The following is a 13,975-nucleotide window of genomic DNA, read 5'->3' on the forward strand; positions in this document are numbered from 1 at the left end:
AACTAGTGTGTTTAGGCTTGCCCAGATTTCCAGATAAGAAATGCCACACCCTTATTAAGAAAGTAAAGTTATTTACCACCTCATGCTCCAATGCATTTACTGAGTTGCACACTTAACATCGACTGTTTGTGGAGCGAGAAAACATAACATTTGAAATAATTACATGTCTCCTAACAGCATGGGCTGATTAACATGATAAGCATAATTTAGCATGTTCTTTCATAACAATGTAGGCCAGTGTCCAGCTAGGCATTGTTCTCATATTACAGCTGACCAACATTTCAGCTCTAGCCCCTCAGGGCCTGCTGATTATCCTTGCCTGCTACATGTTTGATAGCTAATCAATGGAGTTGCAGTCACAGTTTGAAAAGAGAAGTCGAAAATTGGGCCACAGTGTTACTGCGTAGTGCCTTTGGCAGTCACTCTAAGGGGAAAGGTCTGCTGGCTCCAACAAAGATCTTAGTATTTGGAATATGCTCATACCTTTTGGAGGATGATCTTAAAATCTTAAAGGACATGAAATTTATCTAACTAATGCCTCCTTTATGTGCTTTAATTGATCTTTTTCCTCCCATATTATGTTACCTCTGTAACAATTTTTCTCTGGTGGTGAATATGCTTAGGGAGGGATGTGTGACTAATAGGACATGAAGTATGATACGTTGTACAGTAAAAACTGAGTTTACAATGCCTTATTTCTTGTAATTTTTAATACTATTATACAGATAGTACTTTAAGTAAACAGAAACATTGGGATTTGAAGAAGTGGTGCAAGTTTGATGTGAAAATAAATTTGGGGGATTAAGCATTTTTACAAATGACAAAAAAAGATAACTATGATCACGTTTAATGAAACTATTATTTTGTTGCATTTCTCTCATGCAACTACTTCATGCTTTCTGAACACATTTTTGCCAGTACGCTTCTATTTTGCTAATTAGCATAATCATTACTGAGTGCATAACTTAACAACACATCATTACATTCACGATCTTTAGTCCAAAGCATGCGCGTGTGTTTGCACCAACTGAAAATGTGCTATCAGTTTTCACTTTAAAGCTCATCACATCAGCGTCTGTTTTCTGTCCATTACTGTCACATACTGCTCTACATGTGTGCGTATGGTTCTGCAGCGTGATGCGGTTTTGTGTCTGCACAAGTTTTCTTCGGAAATGCATTAACCAAAAAAAAAAACTCCAAGTTAAGTCAGCATTGAGAACTGATTGGATGCTGCAGGTAAGTCTAGGTGAATCTGATATGCATGATCTTCATGATAAAATACTAAGGCTAAGATACTCTTTAGTAGATTCATTAAGCTTCAGCTTCATGTGATAAATGAAGTGACTGGATGAGATCTGACTGCTGGAAGCGAGACATGCTGTGTGTGTTTGGGGTGTTGTTTTATTTTCATATTTTGCTATTTGTCAGGTGTTACTTGATAATTTTTTTTTAACTATATTGGGAAAATAATTTGAATTGCTCAGGCTTATAGTTTTGGTACTGACACCATTCTAGAACTTGCTAACATCTGTTTGGGAAGAGCTGTCAGAATTCCTCCAGGCTGTAAGAGTATGTACACATGCTTTGTTTTAAATCAGTTTTTTTTTTTTTTTTTTTTTTTTTTTTTTAACATTTGTTTTTGTTTCCTTAATGTTTCAGTTTCGGTCCTCCTGTGGGGTCACCATCTGTGGGAGGAGCCGTAGGGGTCAGGTGCAATGTGAGCTGGGCGGCAGCAAGGGGCAGGGACCCTGGCGGTCCGATCCCCGACTGCAGAACCTGGCTCTAGGGATGTGGAATGTCCCCTCTCTGGTGGGGAAGGAGCCTGAGCTTGTGCGCGAGGTTGAGCGGTTCCGGCTAGATATAGTTGGACTCACCTCGACGCATGGCTTGGGCTCTGGAACCAGTACCCTCGAGAGGGGATGGACTTTCTTCCACTCTGGAGTTGCTCATGGTGAGAGGCGCCGAGCAGGTGTGGGCATTCTCATCAGCCCCCAGCTTGGTGCCTGCATGTTGGGGTTTACCCCGGTGGATGAAAGGGTAGTTTCCCTCCGCCTCCGGGTGGGGGGACGGGTTCTGACTGTTGTCTGTGCTTATGCACCGAACAGCAGTTCAGAGTACCCATCCTTTCTGGAGTCCTTGGAGGGATTGCTGGAGGATGCTCCCTCCAGGATGCTTCCCCCCCCCCCCCGAACCCAAATGGTGTTTTGTTGTTGGACTTCTGTGCTCGTCATGGATTGTCCATAAAAAACACCATGTTCCAATATAAGAGTGTCCATATGTACACCTGGCATCAGGATTCCCTGGGCCGCAGTTCGATGATTTTTGTAGTCGTATCGTCGGACCTGCGGCCACATGCCTTGGACACTTTGGTGAAGAGGGGGTGGACACCAGCAGTGAGGGATGCCGTCAAGCTGAAGGAGGAGTCCTATTGGGCCTTCTTGGCCTGTGGGACTCTGGAGGCAGCTGATAGGTACCGACGGGCTAAGCGGCATGTGGCTTCGGCTGTCGCCGAGGCAAAAACTCGGGCATGGGAGGAGGCCATGGAGAAAGACTTCTGGATGGCTTCAAGGAGATTCTGGTCCACCATCCGGCGGCTCAGGAGGGGGGAAGCAGTGCTCCATCAACACTGTGTACAGTGGAGGTGGGGAGCTGCTGACCTCAGCTCGGGACGTTGTGGGTTGGTAGAAGGAATACTTCGAAGACCTCCTCCATCCTACCAACACGTCTTCCGATGAGGAAGCAGAGCTGGGGGACTCAGGGGTGGACTCTCCTATCTCTGGGGCTGAAGTCGCTGAGGTGGTCAAAAAGCTCCTTGGCGGCAAGGCCCCGGGGGTGGATGAGATCCGCCCGAAGTTCCTTAAGGCTCTGGATGCTGTGGGGCTGTCCTGGCTGTGCTGCTGGATTGGCAGGCTGGGGTGGTGGTCCCCTTTTTAAGAAGGGGGACCGGAGGGTGTGTTCCAATTACAGGGGAATCACACTCTTCAGCCTCCCTGGGAAGGTCTATTCAGGGGTCCTGGAGAGGAGGGTCTGCCGGATAGTCGAATCTCGGATTGAGGAGAAGCAGTGTGGTTTTCATCCTGGTCGCGGAACAGTGGACCAGCTCTATACCCTCTTTGGGGTCCTGGAGGGGGCATGGGAGTTTGCCCAACCAGTCTACATGTGCTTTGTGGACCTGGAGAAGGCATTCGACTGTGTCCCCCGGAGGCTCCTGTGGGGGGTACTCCCGGGAGTATGGGGTACCAGACCCCCTTGTGCGAGCTGTCCGGTCCCTGTACGACAGGTGTCAGAGCTTGGTCCGCATTTCCGGTAGTAAGTCGGATTCGTTTCCGGTGAGGGTTGGACTCCGCCAAGGCTGCCCTTTATCACCAATTCTGTTCATAACTTATATGGACAGAATTTCTAGGCGCAGCCGAGGGGTTGAGGGGATCCGACTTGGTGGCCTCAGGATTGGGTCCCTGCTTTTTGCAGATGACGTGGTCCTGTTGGCTTCATCTGGTCGTGATCTCCAGCTCTCGCTTGAGCGATTTGCGGCCGAGTGTGAAGCAGCTGGGATGAGAATCAGCACCTCAAAATCTGAGACCATGGTCCTCAGCCGGAATAGGGTGGATTGCCCTCTCCGGGTCGGGGGTCAGGTCCTGCCTCAAGTGGAGGAGTTTAAATATCTCTGGGTCTTGTTCACGAGTGAGGGAAGGATGGAGCGCGAGATCGACAGACGGATCGGTGCGGTGTCTGCAGTAATGCGGACTCTGCGGCGGTCTGTCGTGGTGAAGAAGGAGCTGAGCCAGAAGGCGAAGCTTTCGATTTACCAGTCGATCTACGTTCCTACCCTCACCTATGGTCATGAGCTGTGGGTCGTGACCGAAAGAACAAGATCTCGTATACAAGCGGCTGAAATGAGTTTCCTCCGCAGGGTGGCCGGGCTCTCCCTTAGAGATAGGGTGAGGAGCTCAGTCATCCGGGAGGGGCTCAGAGTAGAGCCGCTGCTCCTCTGCATCGAGAGGAACCAGTTGAGGTGGCTCGGGCATCTGGTCAGGATGCCTCCTGGACGCCTCCCTGGTGAGGTGTTCCAGGCACGTCCCTCTGGGAGGAGATCCCGGGGAAGACCCAGGACACGCTGGAGGGATTATATCTCTCGGCTGGCCTGGGAACGCCTTGGGATCCCCCCCCCGCAGAGTTGACAAATGTGGCTGGGGAGAGGGAAGTCTGGGCTTCCCTGCTTAGGCTGCTGCCCCCGCGACCCGACCCCGGATAAGCGGCAGAAGATGGTGTTTCAGTTGTTTTCTGCATCTTAAACTTTTTCTTCTTTTCTTTTTTTTTCCTTTAAGCTATAGAAAACAAGACACAATGACGACCATCAACACACCTAACATCAACTTTAAATGGGACCCTAAGAGTCTAGAGATTCGCACTCTGGCAGTGGAGAGGCTTCTGGAGCCCCTTGTCACCCAGGTAAAACAAGCACACAGTTCGAGCTGTGGTCTTTCTGTGTGGAATTTGTGGGTTCTCTCTGGGTGCTTCGGCTTCCTCTCACCATCCAAAGACATGCATGTTAGTCTAATTGGACCAAGCAGTCCAGAGAATGAATATATGGAGATATGTGTATAAAGTTTTTTTTTTTTTTTTTGAAAAATACTAGAAAATACATGAAATTGTTTATTTGAATTGTACTTTGGAATAATAGTTATCATCAGATGTGAGTAAAAAATAGCTTAAAACATTTTCTCAGCATTCTTACCCAGAACATTTTTTATCAGTACATTTCAACCTTTTTAATAGCTGGATTATCCACTGAAGAAATTAAGAGTAGTGTTTACAGCATTGCTGAGGAGTTTTATGTTTCACAAGAACCATTTAAATAATTACAGTGATACATCGGTGATCCTATTACAGATTTTTTTTATCTAAATGTTTTTGTACTCTTTCCAAAGGTCACCACCTTGGTCAATTCCAGCAACAAAGGTCCATCTAACAAGAAGAAAGGACGCTCCAAGAAGGCTCATGTTTTGGCTGCATCTGTAGAGACGGCCACCCAGAACTTCCTCGAGAAAGGAGAAAAGATTGCAAAGGAAAGTCAGTTCCTTAAGGAGGAGCTGACTACTGCAGTGGAGGATGTCCGCAAGCAAGGTATATTGAATACACATATCTTCGCCATGTGGTTTCCAGCTTGTACAGAGTGCCTCTTAAGATAGGTTGGGTGATAAATAAATCATAGACTACGTATGTATCACCTCTTTTAGCAGAAGACTTTGAAATAAGAATGTGCTTTAAACAAGATGGATTTCTTTTTGCTCTGAGATTTTCAGGGGGACCATTTATAGATTCTTCAGTAAAGCAGATGGTTCACTATCATTTTCTAGGTAGACACGGTCATGATGTCACTTCATGCAGTCCACAGGGTACTACCACTATGTAGAACTGGAGTGTAATGTGGATTGCAGTGTTTGGCTAAAAGGATATATTCAATGTCTTCTAATTGGTAAAAATATTGAATGCATTGCTTTATGTGCTTGAGGAGTATCTCTGTGAGATTTCTGTTTGCGTCTGTAGTATGAAGATCCTGCCACCAAGATACTAAAATTAACTGCAGCCATATTACAAAGCTCTGCCCTGTCTTACTTGTCTTTTATATTAGAGAAAATATTAGCCATCTTGTTATTTTAGAAACCAGGAGTCCTACGCTGGTTTGTTTGAGCACTGTCGGGCTGTTTGTAGACCCCTGTCAGGATTGTGTGTGTATGTCAGTTTGATGTAAAAGAGTCATTCTGTACAAAGTCTGTGGCAACAAAAAAAAGGTGGTTCTTTGAACTTTTTTAGCGTTTTTAATGCAAAAGTGTGAAAATTGCTTCACAATACAATCCAAAGCGTGTCCTGTTAATGGAGATTGATTTTTAAGTCGATTTGCCTGCCCCTGTGTAAGAGGTTATCTACTGGCTCGGCTACTAGACTCCCCGCTCATTTTTTGCAGCAGAAATGATGCACCAGCTATTTGCCACCCTTTCTGCTTTTTAATCAAGATGCCTCCCTTCTAGCTGTTGCCACAGAGATCAGAGCAGCACAGTGCATGGAGTGATAAAGGAAAATAGTTTGCAGCTGTCCCTGATGACGAATTTATTTAAATGGTTATATCCACCCACATTGTAGGAGTGTGTGCACACACGTTCTATTTACTTTGGTTTCATCTGCCTCACAAGTCTTCAGACAGGAGACCATCGGTTCACCAGCCAATGAAATTAAGATTTGTACTGCGATTGCATGTTCCATCACATAATAACCTTACAAGCAAGTTTTATTCACTGCCTTTTATTTAAAAAAAAAAAAGAAAGAAAAAAAGAAAAAAGAAAATAAAGGTCTTTTGCTGCATTTTACACACTAGCAGACCACTGAGACTAGGCAGCCATGACTTGAGGGTGGCTGTTATCACCCTGTGAAGTGACATCTGTGTCACTGAGTCTTTTCTCTCCCAGATGCCCAGTGAGTTAGACGTCCTCTGCTTGGGCTCTGCTCTGAGTTGTTGGGAGGTATAAGACATGTCGCTAGATACCATGTGCATTGCTCAGTGCCCAGGAATGTTATTGTAGTTGGGAGAAGCTTTCACTGGGCTGGAATTCAGTAACTGTTGTTAGCTGGTGCCGAGGCCTGGCTGTCAGCTATGCCATGCTGCTCAGTGGAGCGTGCCCAGACTGATAATATGGCCATTGAGGAGGGTAACACTCCCACTATCGCCCTGGATTTAGGAGACCCTTTCCAACCAGCTGTGGCTCACCAGCTGTGTTAAAATTGAGGGGGAAAAGTGGACATAATATCAGTTCAAATGCTTTGGAAGTTGCAATTTTTCCCAAACTGTCTAAAGTTTTTTGGTTATTTTTCTCAATAAGGTTTCTTTTAACCATTTGTACTACTTATATAACGATGAGTTGCAAACGCCAGGCATCTTTTCCCGTTTGACCTTTTCTTTACCCTGCTGTTTGTGTCTGCTCATGTCCTTGCCCTTCCCACCTGTCTCTTTGTTGTCCTACTGCTTGGAGGGCTTATTGCGTGATATACATTTTAATCATTTCATCATGCACACGGTGGGCTGCAGGTGAATGCTAGATAGATGGAAGTTTATTAAAGGAACACTGATCACTATCAGCCCCCCCCCCCTGAAAATGGCCTTATTGATTTTCTTCATGAAGGAAATAACAGCCTGAGGGCACAGACTCTGTTTGAGGTCTGTGTTGTTGATCATTTGCACAAACTGCTTTAGCTCTACTTGTCAGGGTAAAATGAGCAAATCTGCATGAGGCAGTTTTTCTCCGGCTTTTATTCGGCGTTTGTCCTTTTTCTCAACAGAACAGCTCTCAGCTGAATAACATTTATTGGTTTCTTGGTAAGAATTGTAGTGAAGCTGATTTGTTCAGGACCAAATCATGATAAGCAACTTGTACTTCTATATGTACTTAGACATTTATGTATAGTTTTGCCTGTCAGTCAAGGCGTGAATAGTTTTTCTGATTTATATTATTAGAATCTGATTACTTTTCCCATGTTCAGACCTGATGTGTGTGTCCCATTAAATTTAAGGCAAATAATGAAAATATCTTTTAAATTTAGGCATAATGTGAATTTGTGGATTCTGTAAAAAAAAAGTAACTGTCCTCGTATTATTTTTAGCGGAAGAGCGTCACATGAGGCCCAGAAAGCCTCAAACTGCTCTCATTAAAGAGTGGGTAGGCATCTTTAATGAGCACTGTTTTAGACTTTCAGGTCACCTTGTTTATCTGAAAATATGCAAAATATTTATAGTGAGACTAAAGAAATGAGCGGATCAGCTGAAAGGGTGTGAAATGGCAACTTTCCAGCGTGTACTCTCTCTCTGCAGTAGTTGAGTATTTACTGCTGCATTCGCACATGGTTTACACTTGCTGATTTAGTGTTTTAGTTATTCTCAGCTGGGTAATCTGCACAACAAAATCTAGAACAAATGTTACATATTTGTATTCTTGCTTGTAGCTTCTCTGCAGTACATTTATGAAAATGTCTTTTGACGTTTGTGCTGGAGGAGTCAAGTATCATCACACTGCTGACATTCTGAATACCTGACAACCTGGGCTTTTCTTCTTACCCACTGCTGCATTTACCTTAGTTTCTTTTATGTTTAGCAAGATTAAAACATGATCAGAGTTCAGATTTCAGATGTAATTTCAAAATGACGACGTTCCCAAAATGCAAAAAGGGTTAAAAAAAAAAAAAAAAAAAAAAAAAAGGATCTTTTCAATTCTCCAAACTTTTCCCAGAGTGTTAAAAAGTGCTTTAAACTTCCTTAATCAGTATCAGACCTTATAGCCACTATTTATTTCAATTTTTACCTCCCGATCTTTTAGCACAGTTAACATTTTATTCATATTGGCTTTTAGATGGATTAACCGTTTTTTTCTTGCTCTTGCGTAATCATAAATTGCTTTCATCTGCGGTTCTTTTTCACTTAACAGAGAAGGAAATAAGCCAAATGTGACTGAAAGTTTTGTCCTTTCGGCCTTGCAGCGCTGCGGTTGGCCTGACAACCAGCCCGACGTCAGCAGCAACACCGGAGAAATAGTTTGAGTCTGAAATGTGTCATTTGGAGTGAGAACATGAATGTGAATTTGCAGAGATGAGAGCAGAGAGATCATCGATAGGAAAATAAAAAAAAAAAAAAAAAGGAAGTTCCTGATGTGTCTGGGATTCAGATTGTCTAAGCTCTTATCCATGCAGATATCTCATTCAGTTATTTGGGGAACTTGTTGAAAGCCAGTGGCAAGAGCCTACTTGAAAAACATTCCTGAAGCTGAAGCCAACAAGTGACTTCATTTTGCATCTAAATGCAGCGTGCTCGTTATCTTGGGCAGAGCGAGTGCGCCGACTCTGACGCTTTTTCCATTATATGCTGCGGTGCAGCGCGACTTTGGATGACTTCTCCCCACTTTTTTTTAGTCCATTACATACAGCACCCTCTCACTGTGAACGGGGTCGGCCGTTTAGCACTGCAGCGTGTGTTTTTTTTTTTTTCTTTCTTTTTTTAAAATCCTAAACAGCTTACAAATGAAAAGAGGAGTTTAGAGGAGTTCATAGTTGAAACACCAAATGAGCTTGTGACTTTGTGACAGGCTTAAAGTTTAGAAAGTAGGAGTGGGAAAATCAAATCGAAAATCATGATTTTTGTTTTTTTTTGTTTCCTTCACAATTTTAAAATCGAATTTGTTGTTAAAACATTTTTTTTTTCAGATAAATAAAAATAATCCCTTACAAAAATTTTAGTAATTTTTATAGTTTTTATTGATCTTTTTACTTGTCTTCTTGGGCATTATTGCAGCAGAATGATGATCTGGCTAGTTTGTTGTTTTTTTCCTTATCAAAATCAAGAAAATTGACAAGCTAAAAAAGTTTTGTAATTTTTTTTTGGTTGTAATCTACAAAAATATCAAATATCAGTATCAAAGAATTGTAAGACTCACAATTTAAATCAAATCGGCACCCCAAAAAATCGGAATCGAATCGGGATAAAAGCATATCGTCACACCTCTATTAGAAAGGTTTGAATATGCACTGGGAATGATGAAGACGCTGGAGAGCGAAATGTGTGATCTGAACTGTTCATTTTTGTTGTAATCCTGCAGAAAGTAAAGGACTTCCAGCAGAAACAAGATGAAACTAATTAGCAAGATGGTGACACCAAAGCATAGATGTGATCTTAAAAGTTGGGTTTCCTATTTATTTATTTATTTACCCATTCTCCGCTCTTACTACAGCTGTGCCATATTTTGGGGAGTAAATGAGAAAAGTACTCTTCCTTGTGGGTTTTACACTGCAGTCATGTTGTTGTAAGGTCTTTTTCATAGATTTGAAGTTCAGCTGCCGGTTCTTCAGAAGCAAACTTAAGATTTACCGTCTCGTTCATGATATGAGACTACAAAGGCAATTTGTGTGCCAAGTCAGCTGTGCAGACCCATCCGCTGTAAGACAAAGCATGGTGCTGGACACATCAGACCGCCCAGGTCATGGAGAGAAAATGCATCTGGCTGCTGCCTCTTCTACACACACCTGTAAATCTCAAATGGCCATTAACACAGTAAACATGTGGGGGAAATCAACTGTGAATGATTTCCGACATGTCATCTCTTGTAGATTACTGGTAATATAGATAAGTCAATAGTACTGCCAACATTTTATTTATTTCTTTATTTTTGTATGGTTGTTTCTGAAACATTGTCATATATTTGCTTTTTCTGAAGCTTTCAGAGCACAAATATTTAATATTCTGATTGGGGACTCGGTTCAGCGGTTCGATCCAATCCATTTTATTTCTATAGCACATTTTATAAACACAAACAGTTTCCAAAGTGCTGCATAAATAAAACGGTGAAAAAGAAAAACAATGTTTAATGTTACAATACTAAGATATGGACTATACTAAAATAGCAATAAATACCATAAATGTTGCACTTTTGTAAATAAATCAGACCTTTTAAATAACTTGTTCCACTCGCTGTCAGAGGTGGCGCTGTATCAGGAATTCTTGAAGGAAAAGATGAAACGGTGAGGAAGAAAACTTGTTTATCTGTTGGTTAATACAGAAATACTTTGTCTTGTAGTATGAGTTTATTAGCACATTCACAATAACCAAAACAAAGCGGATTTTCCCAGCACACGGATCAGGTTTGAATCCCAAAGGCTGGTGGGAATGCGTCCTAAAGTGCTGATGAGTGAGAAGTTCTCAGCAGTTTTATTTGCTGGTGTGAAGTGAGTGCAAAGCGCTTTTAGTACTTTAGATTTAACCTGAACTGTGTGTTGATTTGTCCCTCCCAGGTGAGTCTATGCGGCTGGCTTCTGGAGAATTTGCAGAAGACCCTTGCTCTTCTGTGAAGAGGGGCAATATGGTTCGTGCTGCCAGGGCTCTCCTTTCAGCTGTTACACATCTGTTGGTGCTGGCAGACATGTCGGATGTCTACAAACTACTACTGCAGCTTAAACTGGTGAGATGATTTATTCTCTGCATATTTGTAGAAATGTGTCGGTTTAATTTGCTATGGAACTCCTCAGAGCTGGAATTAAAATCAGATGGACTTTACTCTGTGACCAGCTGCCTTCAAGTCAAACTCTTTGGATTACCATGACCTGGATGACAAAGAATCTGCACCAATGTGTTTTTAAAGAACATATGACAAATACCAAAATTGATTACTAGTTTTGATTCAGCTTTCATCTTGCAGAGAAGAGCAAAACCACAGATAAGGGAAAAAAAACGTAACCGGAGACTTTATCGTATTGGTGCTCATCTCTGTAGCAGCTTGGTGAAGAGGGACATGAAACAGCACCCCACCTGAGTTAAAACCTGGACAGACACTTGAGTAGAGCAGAACAAGGACTGTCGTACAGCTGCGGGTCAGGAGGGTAGTATGAAGTACACTGCTGGGGAGATTTACCACAGAGGCAGCTGAGTACTCGTAAAAATACTTACAACTTGGTCAGCGTGCAGACTCCATCTCAGGAAGTACATGACGGGACAGGGTGGGGCTTCCTGATGCAGGTTTGGATTTTGTTGAGGGCCACAAATAAATGCATGTTTGGGAATTGCTATGGGTGGTGCTTTCTCTGGAGATCTGGAAGAGATTTGTTCTTAAAGAGGTAATCATTTCTGTTAAATATCTGTAGCTTTACTGTCTTTTGCAGAGTAGGATAGGAGGACAAATACCTGATAAAAGCAGAAGTTTAAAAGTGCATAAAATACACTAGAAAAATAGGACAGAATAAAATAAGACTAAAACAGAAATAAACTGAAAACACTTTCTCCATAAAATAAATAAATACATGAATACAACTAAAGCCAAGTAATAAATACATTGCTACAACACAGATTCAGTATAGAGCTATGCTAAAAGAGTTGGTCTGGAGCCTCAACATCATCCGTCTCTGCAGCCCTGAGGTTCCCCGGCTGGCTCTTCCACAGTCGAGGACCAACAGGTGCCAGAGAACATCAAGGTCTGCAAATGCTCGTAAATTAAAAGCAGGTTAGATAATGAAGAAGGCCTGAGACCATTAATGCATTTATAAATGACTTAAAAAAACAACAACATTCAAATCAAACCAAACCTGGAAAGCACAGGGGGGGCCAATGCAGCGACATTGGTCGTGTCAACCACGATTAGTATTTATTTGCTATAGACCTTCTCCAGGAGATTCTCCAGTCGCAGCTCTAACACACACTGTAAGTCTGATGCAGGCTGCTCCTGTTTTCTGGCGAGATTTTTCCATCACTTTATTGTAACTCCAATGCTTTCAACAGAAATGGATTCAAGTTTTTAAGTTTTGTCCTTCACTTAACCCTGTGAAATGTCAGGTGCACCAGTACGATCCGTGTACGAAGTTTGGTCGCGCTCAACAAATGTTTGGCCAAATGTGTGTCACGGAGCTTCCTTCAAATTGTTCACTAGATTCTTTTTTTTTTTTTTTTTTTAATCTTTTCTAATATTATTTTCCTTTGTTACTTTGCTTTAAGGTCTGTGATTATAACTTTCACTGCTGTGTATCTAACTTTCTTAATCTCCTTTGCTCAGGTGGAGGACAATCTGGTCAAAGTGCGCAATGCAGGAACTGAACAGGACTTGGGAATCCAGTATAAGGCTTTGAAACCAGAGGTGGAGAAGCTGAACATCATGGCTGCCAAGAGACAGCAGGTAATGCACAGTTAGTCAGACTGAGTAGACTTAATGTTAATAAGCATGTAAATCTGCAACCTGCATAAGAAACGGCACTTAAACCAGTGGGTTAGAATAAACAGGAGCAGTGCTTCATGCTGCTATTGGGCTGATAAAGTAAGCGTGAACAATTCTTATATTGACTGAAGATGACAAGCAGGAAGAATAATTTTTTAAGTTTATGGAGAACTTTGGCCATTAAGTTTAAAAAGAAAAGAGACATCTACAAACAAATAGCAGTTTTTGGTTTCAGTAGCCATTCAGAGGGGAACTTTTTTTAATCTTATTTATATTAAAATTCAAATTTTACTCCATTTTCCCACCTGGTGGAAGATACAAGGCTGTTATTAGTCATAATGGAATATTCAAAGCAGATAGGTCGCTGAACTGAGATCCATACATCTCGAAAGGTGAGAAAACGTGTATACACCTTTTTTGCTCGGTAAATGTTGAATGAAAATAATCAAAATATTGCTCATTTTCTTATAAAGGCGCTTGCACTTTTTTTTATTAATGAGCTGAAAATATGTTTTAATCTAAATGAATACAGGAAAGATTGGAGTTACTGGCAGTGGAAGCGTTCCATTTGGTGACAAGGCTTTTATTTTATGTTTACAAGTTTTTTTTTTTTTTTCCCCCATGTCATAAATCTGTTGCAGTGATCTCTGTCTGCACCCTTTCGCTATATGAAGACATAATTGCACTACACTGCTGAGGTCTGAGTAGCAACGCATTGCAAAGGCACTTCATAATGGCCTGATTATGACTCTTCTGTTATCGCTGGGGACAGAAATAAATCTGGGTCATCTATAACAAACTCTTACTGTCCGTGTAAGGGCGTAACGGGCCTATTTTCTGTTGAACGTACATCACCCCTGTAAGTATCCCATCCCTCTATTTAACACTTTAGCTGTCCTTTTCTTTTCATCCTGGCAGGAGCTAAAGGACGTCCATCACAAGGACCAAATGGCTGCTGCACGCGGGGTGCTACAAAGGAACATCCCCATGCTGTACACAGCATCCCGTGCCTGCCTGCAGCATCCTGACGTGGCAGCCTACAAGGCTAACCGTGACCTGATCTACAAGCAGCTGCAGAATGCAGTCTCTGGAATCTCCAACGCCGCCCAGGCGACATCCACCGACGACTCAGCGCTCAATCAGCCAGCTGGCGGTGGAGAGCTGGCATTTGCCCTCAACAATTTTGATGTAAGGCAAATGAGTGATTTCTAAGTCACAGCCTATTTCTTCTTCTTCTTTATTTT

The 13,975-nt window shown here is 42.4% G+C and overlaps 1 protein-coding gene across 1 annotated transcript in view; it reads left to right on the plus strand.

Moving 5' to 3' along the window:
• ctnna1 (catenin (cadherin-associated protein), alpha 1) overlaps positions 1–13,975 on the plus strand; it is a 75,381-nt gene that overhangs the window by 744 nt on the left and 60,662 nt on the right. The window contains exons 2-6 of the mRNA XM_079249554.1: positions 4,326–4,449; positions 4,929–5,124; positions 10,825–10,991; positions 12,573–12,692; positions 13,650–13,919. Coding sequence (XP_079105680.1) covers positions 4,345–4,449; positions 4,929–5,124; positions 10,825–10,991; positions 12,573–12,692; positions 13,650–13,919 — 858 coding nt within the window. The 5' untranslated portion in view covers positions 4,326–4,344. The remainder of the gene's footprint in view (positions 1–4,325; positions 4,450–4,928; positions 5,125–10,824; positions 10,992–12,572; positions 12,693–13,649; positions 13,920–13,975) is intronic.

The sequence above is a fragment of the Telmatherina bonti genome (genome assembly GCF_933228915.1).
Source record: "Telmatherina bonti genome assembly, chromosome: 12".
Classification (NCBI taxonomy): Eukaryota; Metazoa; Chordata; class Actinopteri; order Atheriniformes; family Telmatherinidae; genus Telmatherina; species Telmatherina bonti.